Source organism: Asterias amurensis, chromosome 1 (assembly GCF_032118995.1).
Source record: "Asterias amurensis chromosome 1, ASM3211899v1".
NCBI lineage: Eukaryota > Metazoa > Echinodermata > Asteroidea > Forcipulatida > Asteriidae > Asterias > Asterias amurensis.
The window spans coordinates 32816620-32832692 of record NC_092648.1 but is presented as its reverse complement, the minus strand read 5'-3'; the positions used below and the strand labels follow the sequence as shown (position 1 = coordinate 32832692).

At 38.2% G+C, this 16073-nt stretch overlaps 2 protein-coding genes across 2 annotated transcripts; one reads left to right on the top strand and one right to left on the bottom strand.

Annotated features, from left to right (window-relative positions):
- The first annotated feature begins 529 nt into the window (after positions 1-529).
- On the top strand, positions 530-1814 carry LOC139941468 (galactose-specific lectin nattectin-like). The gene has a single exon (XM_071937991.1). It carries the CDS (start codon positions 592-594, stop codon positions 1309-1311), a length of 720 nt encoding a protein of 239 aa, XP_071794092.1. The 5' UTR covers positions 530-591; the 3' UTR covers positions 1312-1814.
- Positions 1815-4791: 2977 nt separating this feature from the next.
- On the bottom strand, positions 4792-16019 carry LOC139937237 (neuronal acetylcholine receptor subunit alpha-10-like). The gene is made up of 6 exons (XM_071932325.1): positions 13763-16019; positions 10772-10920; positions 10010-10054; positions 6588-6697; positions 5677-6215; positions 4792-5259 (listed from the first exon to the last, which is right to left on the bottom strand). The coding sequence occupies exons 1-6, from the start codon at positions 13836-13838 to the stop codon at positions 5003-5005; spliced, it is 1176 nt and encodes a 391-aa protein (XP_071788426.1). The 5' UTR covers positions 13839-16019; the 3' UTR covers positions 4792-5002.
- Positions 16020-16073: the final 54 nt, after the last annotated feature.

Below are 16073 nucleotides of genomic sequence, written 5' to 3'. Positions count from 1 at the left end.
AATTACTCAGTCAAATAATAAAAAAAACTTCAGCTGAAGCCTTTTATTATAGGCATCTGAAAGCACACCAAATTTGTGCAACACGGCTGTTTTTTGTGTTCTTTTTTCTCCTGCAACTTCGATGTCCTGATTTGTTACAGGTTTGTAATAATTGTACATGCATAATAATGGTGGGATACAACAAGTGGGCACACTGGTCTTTGTCAAGTGCAGCTGTCAGTATAGAATCACATCACACATACGAACATGACAAAAGGTCGATTATAACAACCTACCTTAAACATTGATTGAACCTTCAATGTTACAAAAGAGGACGTCGTTTAAAATCACAATTTAAATAATAGTTTACGTTTCTATTAATTGTAAATCTCACAGAATACAAGGTTCGTGACATTTCAAAAACCTGTAGAATTTATTGGAAACGCTCCTCTGGGTCTGTAAAATTCTTCGAGTCGATAATTTTAATTTCGTTTTTAGTATCATGCGTCAGTTGGTTGCTAAGTAACGGATCACTATACACCTACAACAATCCCCCTAAACACAAAAGCAGCAGTAATTTTCCAGCAGTTTACTAGACGGGTACTGGAACTGATGATACATGATCCTTCTTGTTTGGGGGAGAAAAAAAGGTGTCTGTTCTCTGCTGTCTTTAATATTTTATTCAGAACAAACGAAATGATTCATTTGAATGTTTTGCTTGTTGTTGCTGCTGTGGGTTTTGGTTGTGGTTGCATTTTGACTGAAGTATGCCCTCCTGATTGGCACCGAAACGGCGAGTCATGTTACTTCATCATCAAGGACCAGATGGACTGGTATGAAGCAAATCGCACTTGTGCCGAGTCACGAGCAAACCTTGCTGTCCCAACCTCTCCAGCCGAACAAGAATACATGTTAGGACTCGTCACGGATACATTGAAGGTGAATCTCTCGAACCCGATCCAGCTTTGGATCGGCTGTAATGACATCGAGGAGGAGGGAAAGTGGAAACACTGTCCGCTAAGGGGACAAAACGACTCGTATGAGAACTGGAAAGATGGCCAACCCAGTGGTACTTATGATAACTCGGTAGATTGTGCATTATTTTGGTATCCAAGTGGTAAATGGCACGATCGACGGTGCACAGTTGACACCAACTACGCGGTATGTGAGCTCCCTGTCGGTCAAACCCCGGAGTCCTGCAAACGGACCGGGCCCGATGACCGCCTCACCCCTCAGTGTCTGCTGCATCACGCTATGGCGGAGTTATCGGATGGGAAATCTTGCCGCTCACACTCCCGTTGTCACTCCTTCAATCTGCCCAAGCAGAATTAATAACAATTGTAGTAACCCTAAAGTTCTAGAAAAACTGGAGTATGAGAGAAATCATAATGACAATAAAACATGCTAAATGGAGATGGGTTGGACACACTGATGCCCGAAGAAATGACAATAGATGAACAATGAATTGGCAACCAAAAGATGGGGAAAAGGGGAGAGGTAGACAGAAAAGAAGATGGGGAGATGACATCAGAGTATAACGTACAAGGAACAACATGGACCAGAACTGCAAGAAATAGAAACAAATGGCACTTACATGAAGAGGGCTACATCCTACCCTGGACAAATACAGCCGTTACAAGACAACACAGTCCGCCCGAGAACAGGAAATATATTGCGTCATTGAATTCTATAGCCACCGGATTTGAACCTTGCATTCCAGAGGGATTCACCATCATGCATTGGTTTCGCCAGCATGAAAGACCCATTAATATCCCATAGGAATGTGACTATTGTATGTTCACAACACTACGGGGCGGTGGACACAAAAAAATGCATCAATCAGATGAATTCGAATCAGATTACGTCACGGGACGTGTTAAGATTTAAAAAAAAAAAAAAAAACGCGCACCCGAAAAGTGTGGGTGTTTTGTATGGGCTCAACGAGCGTATGTATGGGGCTCACGCTTTTATATAAGCGTTGCTTTTTAGTAAGCTCCTCTGCAGTATCATAAAATTGTATTTATTTCTACCTGGCTAAACTGTATTATTTGGAACATGTACATATTATTTCCTGTATTAGATTTGTTACTGTGGAAACAATTAAGCCTCAAACCTTAAACCTTGAAGGCACTGGACACCTTTGGTAATATCAAAGACATTCTTACTTGGTGTATCCCACCATGCATAAAATTTGGACTCCGACATATTGGTCACCGACATTGCAAAAGAATAATGAATGAAAAACACCCTTTTCGCACAAGTTTGCTTTCTGAAGCCTAAACATTTTATTTAAAGACTTCAGGCCTGAAGCCTTTTAATATATGAGTAAGAAATTACCTTTTGCTCAAAAACTATGTTACCTCAGAGGGAGCCGTTTCTCACAATGTATAATATTATCACCAGCTCTCCATTGCTCGTTACCTGAATTTTTTTAACGTTATTACCAACAGTGTGCAATGCCTTTAATGCAGAGGTCCTTTTAGGTAGCGAATGTAAATGATTGTGGAGTAAGCACAAAACATATTTGTAAAATTGCCATCTGCTCTATTTTCACTATGTCGCATTGGAACACAACTTTTACATAGTTTGGCAGACGCTCCAAGAAGAGGCCGCTGCGATTTGTTAGTGTACTTGTAACCCTATAATAAATTAAATAATAAATTAATTTAGATTTTCAGAATGAAAAGATCGATATTTTTTACCATTGGCAAATCTGAATGGCCCCAAAGACACACCTCATGATTATAAACAACAACTGTAATATACACTCTTAAAGTTAGTGTTTAATTCACTCTACAAAACCTGCGGCCAGTGACAATAAAAAATAGATTAATAATATAAACAAGTTAAAACGACACTGCCAAGTTACATCTAAAATACTATAATGTTTGTTACTCCTTTTCATTAGAAGATTTAAACTTTACGAAGAATTGCCACTCACCGTACAGTCTTAAAGTGTCGAATCAAAATTATTTTTTTATGAGTAGTCCTACACATTGGGTGCGTTCGATTAGCTTCCCTGGGTCGACCCCGGTCTGCCCCCGGTACGTTGAAATAGATTTGACCTTATTCCAAGGGCTCACCCGGGTCAGCCCCAACGTCACCACGAGAGGGTGAGTTTAGCTTTTGTTAGGGGCTCTTGGGTGGGCTCACCCGAGTGAGCACCGCGAGGCGACACAGGGAAACTTATCGAACGCACCCACATAACATAGCACAAGACCCTAAATACGGGTTTCTCATTGTTGGCAATGCTTGCTCACTGAATTTTGCCCACAGTAAAACAAGGGTATTAAAGCCATTGGACCCTTTCGGTAAACAGTATTGTCCAAGGCCCACACTTCGTGTATCACAACTTCTATATCAAATAACAAACCTGTGAAAATTTAGGCTCAATCGGTCATCGGAGTGGGAGACAATAACGGGAAAACCCACCCTTGTTTCCGCGCGTTTCGCCGTGTTATGACATGTGTTTAAAATAAATTTGTAATTCTCGTTAACGAGAATTGATATTGTTTTACTGTTTTCTCAAAAAGTCAAGCATTTCATGGAATAATATTTCAGGAAAAGTATTTCACCACTACCTTCTGTAAACCATGTAAGTTATTTGTAAATCTGTGAACTTTTTTTTTCTGTACCGAAAGGGTCCAATGGCTTTAAACACACAAATAGAAAATTTGTACTTTTTGAGAAATACACAAATTGTGACCGGTTCCGCAAAAATAGGTATTAAGGGACAAAATAAGTAAATTGAGTTACTGACACAGCTGAATTGGTGTTATTAAGCTTTATTTTTGTGTAGGTTTGAACCCTGTGGCATTGTGTGTTCTGGTGATATACTGATATTTGCATATTCATATTTTCTGTGAATAAAACATGGTAGTATTTATGCAATAGAAGCCAATAAACCAAGAAAGACAAAATCATGTTGTGAAAATATTTTCAGGATCTCAACATTGAACGCCTCTTTAAATGTAATTAGCATTTCGTCCCTCAATACCCTTTTTGCTGAGCGGGTCACAATTTCTCTCTGAAAATATTGATTTAAAAAAAGACTTCAGACCTGATGAAGCCTTCTTAAGAATCTGAAAGTCCACAAATTTGTCCAACAAGGGTTGTAATCTATTACATTGTTGATTAACTGAACAAAATGGTTACGAATTAAAGGAATCATGACCCATGTATTTGAATGAAGTTTTCCCAAAACACGACAGCACTACACAGAATGTGACTTTTTCACTAAAAATGGACTATGCACACTTTAACTAAAAATCCAAACACAAGGACAAAGAAAAAGTGCATGCAACCATATTAACATAACATCATGCCTCGCAATTAGAGCACCAGTCTAGTGAAACATTGCCCAATAATGTCACATCAATAATATTTTACACTAATGCAATGGCTAGACGCTGATCTTTGACCGTACAAGACCATCCACAAATTATTGCTATGATTCTAAAATCACTAAATTACTTAAACGGCAAACACCATAAAACATAAACGGCACACCTTTAAAGGCAGTGGGCACTATTGGTAGTTACTCAAAATAGTTATTAGCATAAATCCTTAGGCTACTTAGTAAACGAGTAATAGGGAGCTGTTGATAGTATAAAACACTATGAGAAACGGCGCTCTCTCAAGTAACGTAGTTTTCGAGAAAGAAGTAATTTTCCACGAATTTGATTTCGAGACCTCAGGATTAGATTTTGAGGTCTCGAAATCAAGCATCTGAAAGCACACAACTTCGTGTGACAAGGGTGTTTTTTTTCTTTCATTAATATTTCGTAACTTCGACGACCAATTGAGCTCAAATTTTCACAGGTTTGTTATTTCATGCATATGTTGAGACACACCAAGTGAGAATACTGGTCGTTGACAATTACTAATAGTGTCCATTGTCTTTAAAGGGGCTAGGTCATCATGATCAAAGTAGGCCTGTGATACGGGGAGGGCGCCCGCGTGGAGGGCAGCTTTGATCACGATGATTAGACCCTTAAAACGTGCACATGATCTTACATTAACATCATGCCCGAAGCATGGCGAAGGTTACCAAAATAAAAATAACAGACGCCACCAGGAATAAATAAAACAAGGCGTTGTCAGTCGTCCTTGCGATTGACTTCCACGTGACGTCACTTTTCTGACGACTGATGTACGTCATGACCTTGATGACCAATGGCGGTACGGGTTTGTCGGTTGATCTGTGAAACAATCTGAGCACGTAGACCGAGGCAAAGATAGAAACACAACCCAAAACCACCATGCAGAAAATATAGACATCTGAAATACAAACAGAGATGGTTCATTGTAAAATGATTGAAAACGTTAGGGGTCAGAATTGACCCGGATTCGGATCCTTGGGGCTGGCCCATTTTGGGGTCAATGAGACCCGGTATCTGCTTCAAAATGACACATAAAATAACATAAACTTTGTCCTATTTGGGGGTCAGTGTGACACGGTATCTGCTTCAATATTACACAGAAATGGTTCAAACTGACACCAAATCCAATGGGGGTGGGGTTGAATGGAATGACAAAGACTGTGGACGTAAGCACAAAACGCCAGCGATGGTGAACATCGGATAAATATTGAGCCTAGTTCACTGTTCCGTTAATATCATTCTTCTTGTTTGCTTTTTGTGTTTGTTGTTGCTTTTGTGTTGTTGGTGTTTTACACACAATATGGAACCTACTTACTGAGTATGGGTGTTTCATCTCCCTGTGGTGCCATGTTGCCCGAGATGAGTTGTTGAAAGAGGATGAAAGCCAGTAGGTTTGACATTCCTAGTGAGATCTTCTCTCCAGACTCGGGTGGCATACAGAATACCATAATAGTGATCATCGTGAGTAGAACAGAAGGTACCAGAATACTCAAGATGTAGAAGTTAGAAGCCCGTTCTAATGTCAGCGTATAGACAACCTTCGCAAAGGGGTACGCGCAGCAGTTGTATTTCTTCTCATAACGATGGGTGTCGACTCCAAGCAGCTGCCACACTCCATTGCTGCTGAAGACATTTTGTTTGGAGTCGAAATCGTCAAAATAAAACAGATCAAGGCGGGACACGTCGTAGATCCAGGAGAGAAATGTCAGGTTGCAATGTTGAGTGTCAAAGGGGAACTTTAAAACGTGGACTTTACACGTCACTTTGAGCATCGAGGGTGTATACCAGTTGACATGACCACTAGGTTGGACATTTGCCTCAATGGTAAGCACGCTGGAAAAGTCAAACCTTACACTGAAAAAGATGTCAAGACAAAATATGGTATCCATTTTATTTGCATAAAAAAAAACATGAATTTGTATCTAAAGGGTGACAACATCCCGACATAATTATCTCGGTATAACGTCAATTTTTATGCGTTTAGGATGTCGTCATCCGGAGTACGTCAGGATCTAAACATGTCGGATGGCACCTCAAGAGCACCGTATTTTTTTTCTCTGGGCCACTTAGCATTATCTTAACCAATGTGTAGGACGGAGCCCGTATATATAAGTAAAAATTACTTCGTTCCCCTAAATTATTATTTCGTTCCAAATCTCTGGTATAAATTATAGCAATAGTTATGGCATGCACACATAACATTGTAGGCCTACCGGCAATACTTACTTTTCAGTTAGAACGAGACGTGGTTTCCATATATCTGAAGGTATTATAAACATCTCCTGCAGTCCATTGTAGTCGTCAGGATTCCAGACCAGATACTCGTCTTTCCATGCCTTGAAAGACAACATTGCATTCAAGTCATTGTAGTTTAAATTCATTCAACTCATTATTAATTTTCCCAACCCATTTCATTTAAATTTTACTGATTTTTTATGATTTCAATAATTATAAAAAACATTTTGTATTGTTTATTTTTTCACCAAAATGGAAATAATGTTATTTTCGATTTGAATTGGATTGAAATATTTAATTTTTTTTATAAATGTTATGTATGATTGTGGTCACAATTGTCTGGAATATTTAAAACTGTTTACATACCTATAGATGACCAGTAACAGCCAATTAAAGACAAATGTGAAGTAATACTAATATTATACATAATATTCATCATGTTTCCCTTCCAGTCTCGAGTTTATTTGTTGTTTCTATGGAAACCTTGTGCAGATGGATTTCATTGTCACCAATAATACATTAGCCTCGGTAAACCACACCAACTGGCAAGTAAATTAGATTACATTACCGTTTACTAAGTGCTCTTCTCTCGTAGGCAACACGGAATAAAAAATAGTTAATGATAATGTTCACAGCCACAATCATAATTATGGGTACACATTTTGTTCGTGTCTATCTTATGGTCAACAGTTTGAAAACCACTGATGAATCATCTGTCTCAAATATCAATTAACAATCACTGTGTCAATTAATAAAAGGTTTCAATAAACGTTTATTCCATACTCTTGTTGAAAAAAAAAATTGTGAGAATTAAACAGTACATAGAAATTTAACAAATCTAAAGTGTATTAAATTATACAGAAAAACAATTTAATCTAAAAGCAAATAATAAATTAATAACTAGGAATTAACTATGTACAAGACAGGAGCGAGAGCATGAGGCTGTTAGATAAGCTGTGGCTTGTAGACAACAGCCTTTATACAGACAAGAAAACACACAAACAAACACACAAACAAACAAACAAACAAACAAACAAACAAACAAACAAACAAACAAACAAACAAACAAACAAACAAACAAACAAACAAACAAACAAACAAACAAACAAACAAACAAACAAACAAACAAACAAACAAAAAAAAAAACAAACAAACAAACAAACAAACAAACAAACAAACAAACAAACAAACAAACAAACAAGCAAGCAAGCAAGCAAGCAAGCAAGCAAGCAAGCAAGCAAGCAAGCAAGCAAGCAAGCAAGCAAGCAAGCAAGCAAGCAAGCAAGCAAGCAAGCAAGCAAGCAAGCAAGCAAGCAAGCAAGCAAGCAAGCAAGCAAGCAAGCAAGCAAGCAAGCAAGCAAGCAAGCAAGCAAGCAAGCAAGCAAGCAAGCAAGCAAGCAAGCAAGCAAGCAAGCAAGCAAGCAAGCAAGCAAGCAAGCAAGCAAGCAAGCAAGCAAGCAAGCAAGCAAGCAAGCAAGCAAGCAAGCAAGCAAGCAAGCAAGCAAGCAAGCAAGCAAGCAAGCAAGCAAGCAAGCAAGCAAGCAAGCAAGCAAGCAAGCAAGCAAGCAAGCAAGCAAGCAAGCAAGAAAACCAAGCAAGCAAGCAAGCAAGCAAGCAAGCAAGCAAGCAAGCAAGCAAGCAAGCAAGCAAGCAAGCAAGCAAGCAAGCAAGCAAGCAAGCAAGCAAGCAAGCAAGCAAGCAAGCAAGCAAGCAAGCAAGCAAGCAAGCAAGCAAGCAAGCAAGCAAGCAAGCAAGCAAGCAAGCAAGCAAGCAAGCAAGCAAGCAAGCAAACAAACAAACAAACAAACAAATAAACAAACAAACAAACAAATAAACAAATAAACATCGAAGAAGAAACATCGAAGAAGAAACAAGGGCAAGACAATTACACAATGACAATACAAAATGCTGACGACAAAAACACAAAGAATGTTAAACCAGGCGGTTAAAGATGTTAAAGGTGCTTGAGAGTTTGTCAAATACGAGATCTGGAAAGAGTTGTCTATGCCATCGTTCATTTGTTGTCTTTGTAACAACAAGTAAAAGGTATACCCATAATTGATTGTGGCTGCACTGCAGACACTGTTAAATAATTGACACCATGGGTGTTTCCGCACATACCAAGAAAAGAATCAAAATTTACACCACAGGGTTTCAGAATAAAACCAATTTCTGCAAAAACAACAACAAATATGACATGATGTTGATTGTTTTCTCTCTTCGGTATCAATTTAATAATATGTTAACACCCGCGGTGTCAGTTTAATAAACCAGTTTTTGCAGTGTGTGCACGAATTTATTTTGTTTACACACAGATCCTTGTAATTGATTGGTTGGTTGAAAAAAAATCATGTTATTTTGTCATGTATACAAAGCAATGCTCTAGTTACAATTTTCTTACGAGTCCTGTGTGGACAATATATTGCACATTGCGCGCTCACTTGGTTGGCAACTGTGTCATTTTTGGTTTGGACTGATGGGCTTGACGCATTAATACGCGGCAGATTGATCAGCCCCGGGAACGAGGTTGAAAGTACATTGACTCACAAAATGGCGAACTATGCGCCGGTTTATGCGTGGTGAAATTTAGTTCCAATCATTCCCGCCCGATGACAAGGTTGTGTCACGGGGACAATAATTGTTGTTTCTGCATTGAGTCTTCTGCTTGTTTAGAAAGCAAAGTTTTTCAAAGGAAGTTTCAGCGTGTGTGTGCATGTTTCCGTGTACATTTTTGCCTTTTATGTGAACAAAATGACAAAGTTAAAGTGTGAGTTGTATAAAACATATTTAATGCCATAGGTTCGTGCAATGTCGCAGAATAAAAGAATTTGGTGAAATCTGCATTGATTTTTCCATTTCACGAGGGGAAGCCGAGTGATATATATGATTTCACCTCGTGGTTGTGCACTCAAATGCACAAAATGTTGTATAACGCTATCAGTGACAGGATAATCATGGTGTAATAGGCTGGTAATACCGTTATGGGTATTAAAATACCATTAGTAAGATTTGAAGTTATTACATTACATCAATACTCAAGCTGTCCCCTACCCAACCAAGCTTGAGCTATGTACGGAGCTACACTCAATGGAGACTGGTAATACCATGGGGGAATACCATTAGTAATATTTGAAGTTATTACAACACGTCAATGATCAAGTTATCCCTCATCACCCAACCACCTTTGAGCTACACTGATAGAGCTACTTTAGAGCTACTTATTGGAGACTAAACTATACACCAAAGGCTTCTGATGTATTTTTGAGATTGTTGGAAGCATGCATCGATTACTCGATGTAGATCTATAACTACAGTCGGGTTCTGGTTTTATTAACAAGTATGGATAGATTTATTGATTTTGAAAAATAAACATACACGTTATTCCGTATAAGAAGAAGGCTGGCTTTACTTACCAACCTTCGCCAGATGTCCAATGTCAACTGCTGCCGCGTTTCATCCTGTAAAACATCCAATATTGATCTCAAGACGTTAACAAGTTGACTTTTCATGTTTCACCATCGCAAATACTCGGTATACGCGCACGTTAGGCGTGGAATGAGGTGCATGCTGGTATAGATTTATTATAGAGATCATCGCTATATAGCTAGACCAGAATGCACCTCATTCAACTTTATTAGCGCTTGCGCGATGGGTATTTGTGAAAAGGTCTATACTATATCTTTATGATCATCTTAACTATAGTGCAAGATAGCAAAGTATAACTTTTATGTCGAATAACAAACCTAAACAAATGAATTAATATAAACTGTGCGTGTCACTGTCAGTATAGGCCTATGTACACTCTTTAAGCTAAAGAGTTGAATCCAACACTTGAAAGAGTTCAGTGAGTGACAACACTTTGAAAGTGTTTAATCAAGCATTTGATATGTTAAAGTATTCAGTCCACAATATTAAGTGCCAGTTTAACGTTTAACAAGCTGATCCAACAATTCTAAGGAATTCTTTTGAGGAATGATGATCGACACTTAAATTGTTGAATTAACCCTTGTTGCGTTGGATCAAATTAATTTAGAATGTTGGATCCAACACTTTCAAAGTGTGGTCACTCACCGAGCTATTCCAAGTGTTGGATTCAACTCTTTAGTTTTAATGAGGGTATCAATATTCTCTCCCAACACAGCATAATAGATGGATAGAAATCAGAAATGACTCACAAATTCTACAATTTGCCCAATCAGTACACGCAATGTGACGTGAAGCGGTTGCGACGAGTTCAACACTGGTATGACATCCTTCGATCCATACTTGCTCAGTAGATCCCTTGTGAGATTTTTAGCGTGTTCATTCCCACTTACTTGTGTCCCTTGATAGATAAAATAAATATTGTTAAACATTTGAGTTGACAAGTTCTGATGTGACAGTGGTGCATTTCCGGCCGATCTTCTGCAGTTTGAGAAATTTAGAAAGTTCAAGAGTCAATAGAACATGAATGTTTATAGTCTAAACAACAAATATTTCGTATTGGAACCCTCGAAATTTTATTTCATTCCCTCAAAGCAACCAACCTTTTCATGGAAACAAAATATTGTTTTTCGAAGGAAGGAGCGAAACATCATGTACCCCCTTACGGGTTCCGTGTGTGTACCGACGCGTCGGTACCCTGTGGCGCTCTTGCGACAAAAACTGCATTAACCAGCATCTCATCAAATTTAACCAGGGCCGGGTTGCAATAAAACGAGCAGTATAAGACTAGTCTATACGGTCGGCTTTCTGCCTTAGATGGTCTTAGCTTAGTCAGTCATTACGCCCGTTGCAATAAGCCGGTGTTTATAGATAAGTCGGCGAAGAGTAATGCAATACGAACAAACGCCCATTACTTTAGCTTCGATTACGACCGGCCGCAATCTACACGCTAAACGAGCCGTAACAACAATTAGTGATGGCTTTGGGGGAAAAAAAACTGAGTACAAACGTGAGGTGGCCGTGCAGCCTTTAGCCAAGCGGATAAGAAATTTATGATACGAAGTATAAATCATTACCATTATGCCTCTAATGGCTGTGCCACAAATAATACGGTTTCATCGTAGAGATCTTTGCATCAAGTCATCTACAACTAACAAATATTGCAGCGCGAACTTTTGAAACCAAAACAAGGACCGATTACAGCCAGCTCAGAGCTGGCTTAAAGGCAGTGGACATTATTGATAATTACTTAAAATAATTATTATCATAAAATCTTTCTTGATTACGAGTAACGAGGAGAGATTGATAGTACAGTATACAACATTTTGAGAAACAACTCCCTCTGAAGTGATGTCAATTTCGAGAAAGAAAAAATATTCCACACATTTGATTTCGAGACCTCAGATTTAGAGTTTGAGGTATCGAAATCTAAAAGCACACAACTTCGTGTGACCATGGTGCGACAGGGTGTTTTTTCTTTCATTAATATCTCGCAACTTCGACGACCGATTGAGCTCATATTTTCACAGGTTAGTTATTTTATGCATCGGCACTAACATTGCCCAGGATCCAATTGTGGCACTGCAGACCTTACTATTATTCACTTACGTCACCTTAATAAAGTGTTTAGTGTGTACCGTCGTAGATAAGATACAAGTTCCGCGGAAGTCAGCACCGTAAGTGGGCCCGGATGTTTTATGGGGAACTAGTAAATAGAAAAGGGACTCTGAACTACCATAATGGAACCACTCAGCATACAAGAGCAAAACTACAATCTCTTGATCGGCTCAACATGTTATCTTTCATCTTTCTAGACTGATACCATCACTTGCACAATGGTTAAAGACACTGTAGTTTTGGTAATTGCTCAAAATAATGGTTAGCATAAAACCTTACTTGTTAGCGATCAATGGAGTGATGTTGATATATAAAACATTGTGAGAAACGGCTCCTTCTGAAGTAACGTCGTTTTTGAGAAAGAAGTTATTTCTCACTAAAAGAATTATTTGAATTTGATTTTGAGACCTCAAAAATTGTTTTTGAGGTCTCGAAATTAAGCATCTGAAAGCACACAACTTCGTTTGACAAGGGTTTCTCTTCTTCCATTATTATCTCACAGCTTCGACGACCAATTGAGTTTAAATATTAGATACACCAAGTGAAAAGACTGGTCTTTGACAATTACCAAAGGTGTCCAGTGTCTTTAATCTTTGAGCATTTTCCACCCATATGCAGAGGTGTTGTTTGCAGTTTGCAGTTTGCTTGACTGAATCCAATTTCATTTAATCAGACACTGTATCTCTAAAGAGTCGTCTTCTGACTCGGCAGCCGTTTTCATGAAGTGCAAATTTAAAACAACTTCAAAGAGAGATGTTTCAACATTTGCATTTTGGCACAATGATACACCACTCGGAGTATTTTCCAACATAATCAAATTGTTATTTTCTAGGTTTATTGCATGTAACGGTTTTGAATAGAATTTGGAAAAAAACTGTTCGCCTAAAATGCTGTAGCTATTCATTTTACATTCTGATGAGGATTGGACGGCAACCTAAATGAAAAATAGGTAACTTTACGATATTTAATGAAAAAAACGCAAAGAAGCGATTGACGCCAGATATGCCTGAACAGTCACAATAATATAAGCGTTTATACAACCCCATATTATATTATACTCAGCAAATAAATACAAAAAAAACACCACTTACGAAACACAATTTTCGAAATGAAGCCACAATCTCATGGGGGTGGAGTCAGAGTGACTAAAGTGGGGGGGGGGGGCACGAAAGGGCGATTCCATCAACAATGTGAAATTAAATATATATAGAACTCGGTATAAAGTTGTTTAGCTATAGTAATCATTTTGAAGAAAATTAAATTGATGTATTAAAACAAATTTGTCCATACTTGGTAAAACTTGTGTATGGATCCCCCGCCATTTTGTCTTGCCTTAATAGTCAACAAGTCAAGTAACCTCTCAGATACAACACAAAAATTACCGTATAAAATCAAGAATTTCAGCCGCTTGGTGGAAAAATTAATGATTCGATCATCGAGATAGATTCACGTCCGATGTATCCTCTATATACTCAGAACTCCAATAGGACTTTTAAAAATACAAGGATGAATGGCTCGATAGACGAAGTTACACCTCTCTATCAATTATATAATTTTAACCTGAATCCCCCCCATGAAAATATCTGTAATCACTTTGAAGAAATGAACATCTTTTGCGATCTTACCTGAATATCCTAAGATAAGAAGAATCCGTAACAGTGTCTGGGGCGTGGCTATCCACTTGGCCATGTTTGACCACATTGCTTGCTGTATCTGATCACAATATACACGCCATTCACTCCCACAGTCTCTCCCAATACATCTAATCGGTAAAGTAAAGTTGTGCACCGCTTCACTGATAGCATACTATAAAGATGCAGTTCTAAACCTTTTAGATTGGACTTCCACCAATATCTTGTAAGATAATCTTATAAAACGCCTGAATGCCCTACTTTTTCTAGATTGTGCCGGTTTCAGTCGTGCCTTGTGACTGACTGTTTAGCCTGCAAATATTGCAGTCGTTGCTTACACGCGTTGCTTGCAAATAGTCACAATATATCGAGTGATTTAATCAACCAGTACGTAAATCTATATTGAAAATGTCAAACAGGAACAGTGCGGTTCATATACAAAGCTCATATACGTCAAACATTCTTTTCTAGTGAGAAACTTGATGTATATTTTATGTGTACTTTTAGGGGAAGAATTGGCCTATAATCATAATAAATAAACGTGCGTTTTTTAGTAGGAGCTCCCTAAGGAAATACATACAATGTAAAGTTTTTAATAAACATCTAACCTAATGACAAAAAGGCATTAAAGACCTGGACACTATTGATAATTGTCACAGACTAGTCTTCACAGTTGGTGTATCTCAACATAATTATGCATAAAGCTGGCATAAAATAGTAAACCTGTAAAAATTTGAGCTCCATCGGTCGTCGAAGTTGCGAGACAATAATGAAGAAAAAAAAACACCCTTGTCACACGAAGTTGTTGGCTTTTAGATGCTTGATTTTGAGACCTCAAATTCTAAATCTAAGGCTCGAAATCAAACTCATGGAAAATTACTTCTTTCTCAAAAACAACATTACTTCAGAGGGAGCCGTTTCTCACGACGTTTTATACCATCAATTTTGTAAATTTGTTGTATAAAAGGCCGAAATGAATTTCCCATCGTGGATAATAAAGTGAATTGAAATTGAAATTGAAATCAACCTCTCCCCATTACTCGTTTTATGATAACAATTATTTTGAGAAATTACCAATAGTGTCCACTGCCTTTAAGAGCGGTGATAAACCGCTTGACTGAAAACAATGCTCCAGTTCTACTGACTCCACGGAAGTGCAGTATCTAAAACGCCATTTCAACTCTCAAAATGGGGTTCAAAGACACAAAAAATGTATCACAGGTAGCCGACTGAGTCTATAATCACAATAACACTTGTTCATGTTTAAGTGCATCATCCCAAACTGCTGTGCATTAACTGCTGTGGGTTTAATTAAACACAAGCAGACTGTGCTGATAAAGCTCATCAAATGAATTTTTGCTGTAATTATCAGCCCACGGTTTTCCAGGAAAATCTGTCCCTCATTATGCGAAATAAAAGAGGGCGCTATATCAGAAGATGTTTGTACGGGACGTGGTTTGCCACGACGCCTAAACTATGCAGATACATAATACAAAACTGTGCACATCCCGATCAATTTTAAAGTTATTTTCTAAAATATCCCTCATTATGATCCCGGTACCTTCTGGAGACCTAGGACAAAACAATACAGGAAAAATTATTTTTAGCATTCTGTGGCTTTGTACCGTACTTTTGACCCTTTTTCTACGGTTAAACCTGTGCACGTGGTCGGGAACAAAATTGTTACAAATGTTGGGGTACAAAATTGTGCACATCTCGATAGAAAAGTCATATTCATGCGAGTCACTCAGCGCCTAAAATAACCCTCATTAAACGGATTCACTGTGCGGCAAACACACGGCGAAAATGTACACAAAGTTACCTTTTTAAGCGACACGCTTTGTACCGTACATAGTGGGACCTTTTTCTACGAGGTGATGTGTGCACGTTGTATGGTCACTCAGCGCCTAAAATAACCCTCATTGTACGGGTACACAACACAAAACGAGTTTCCAAGGTTAGGGAGACATAAATGTGCACATCCTAACGGAAAAGTTATTTCTCGAAGCTGTGGGCTTTTTGTACCGTCAGTTTGGACCTTATTCTACAGTTAAATATTGGGTATCTTGCAGGTACATTATGCAAACAAACAAACAAGTAGTTTGCTAATGGAGTCAACAATAGTTGTAGTACAACTTTGGCCATGTCTACTTTAATTACTATAGATGGTGAAATTACAGCATGAGATCAGTGCATACACTTCATTATTATTTAATAAAGTGTACAATTTTGTCAAAGGTTAAAGGTGGGGTGTACTTTGGGCAAATTATTAAATACTAATGATCATTAGCTGTTCATATAATAA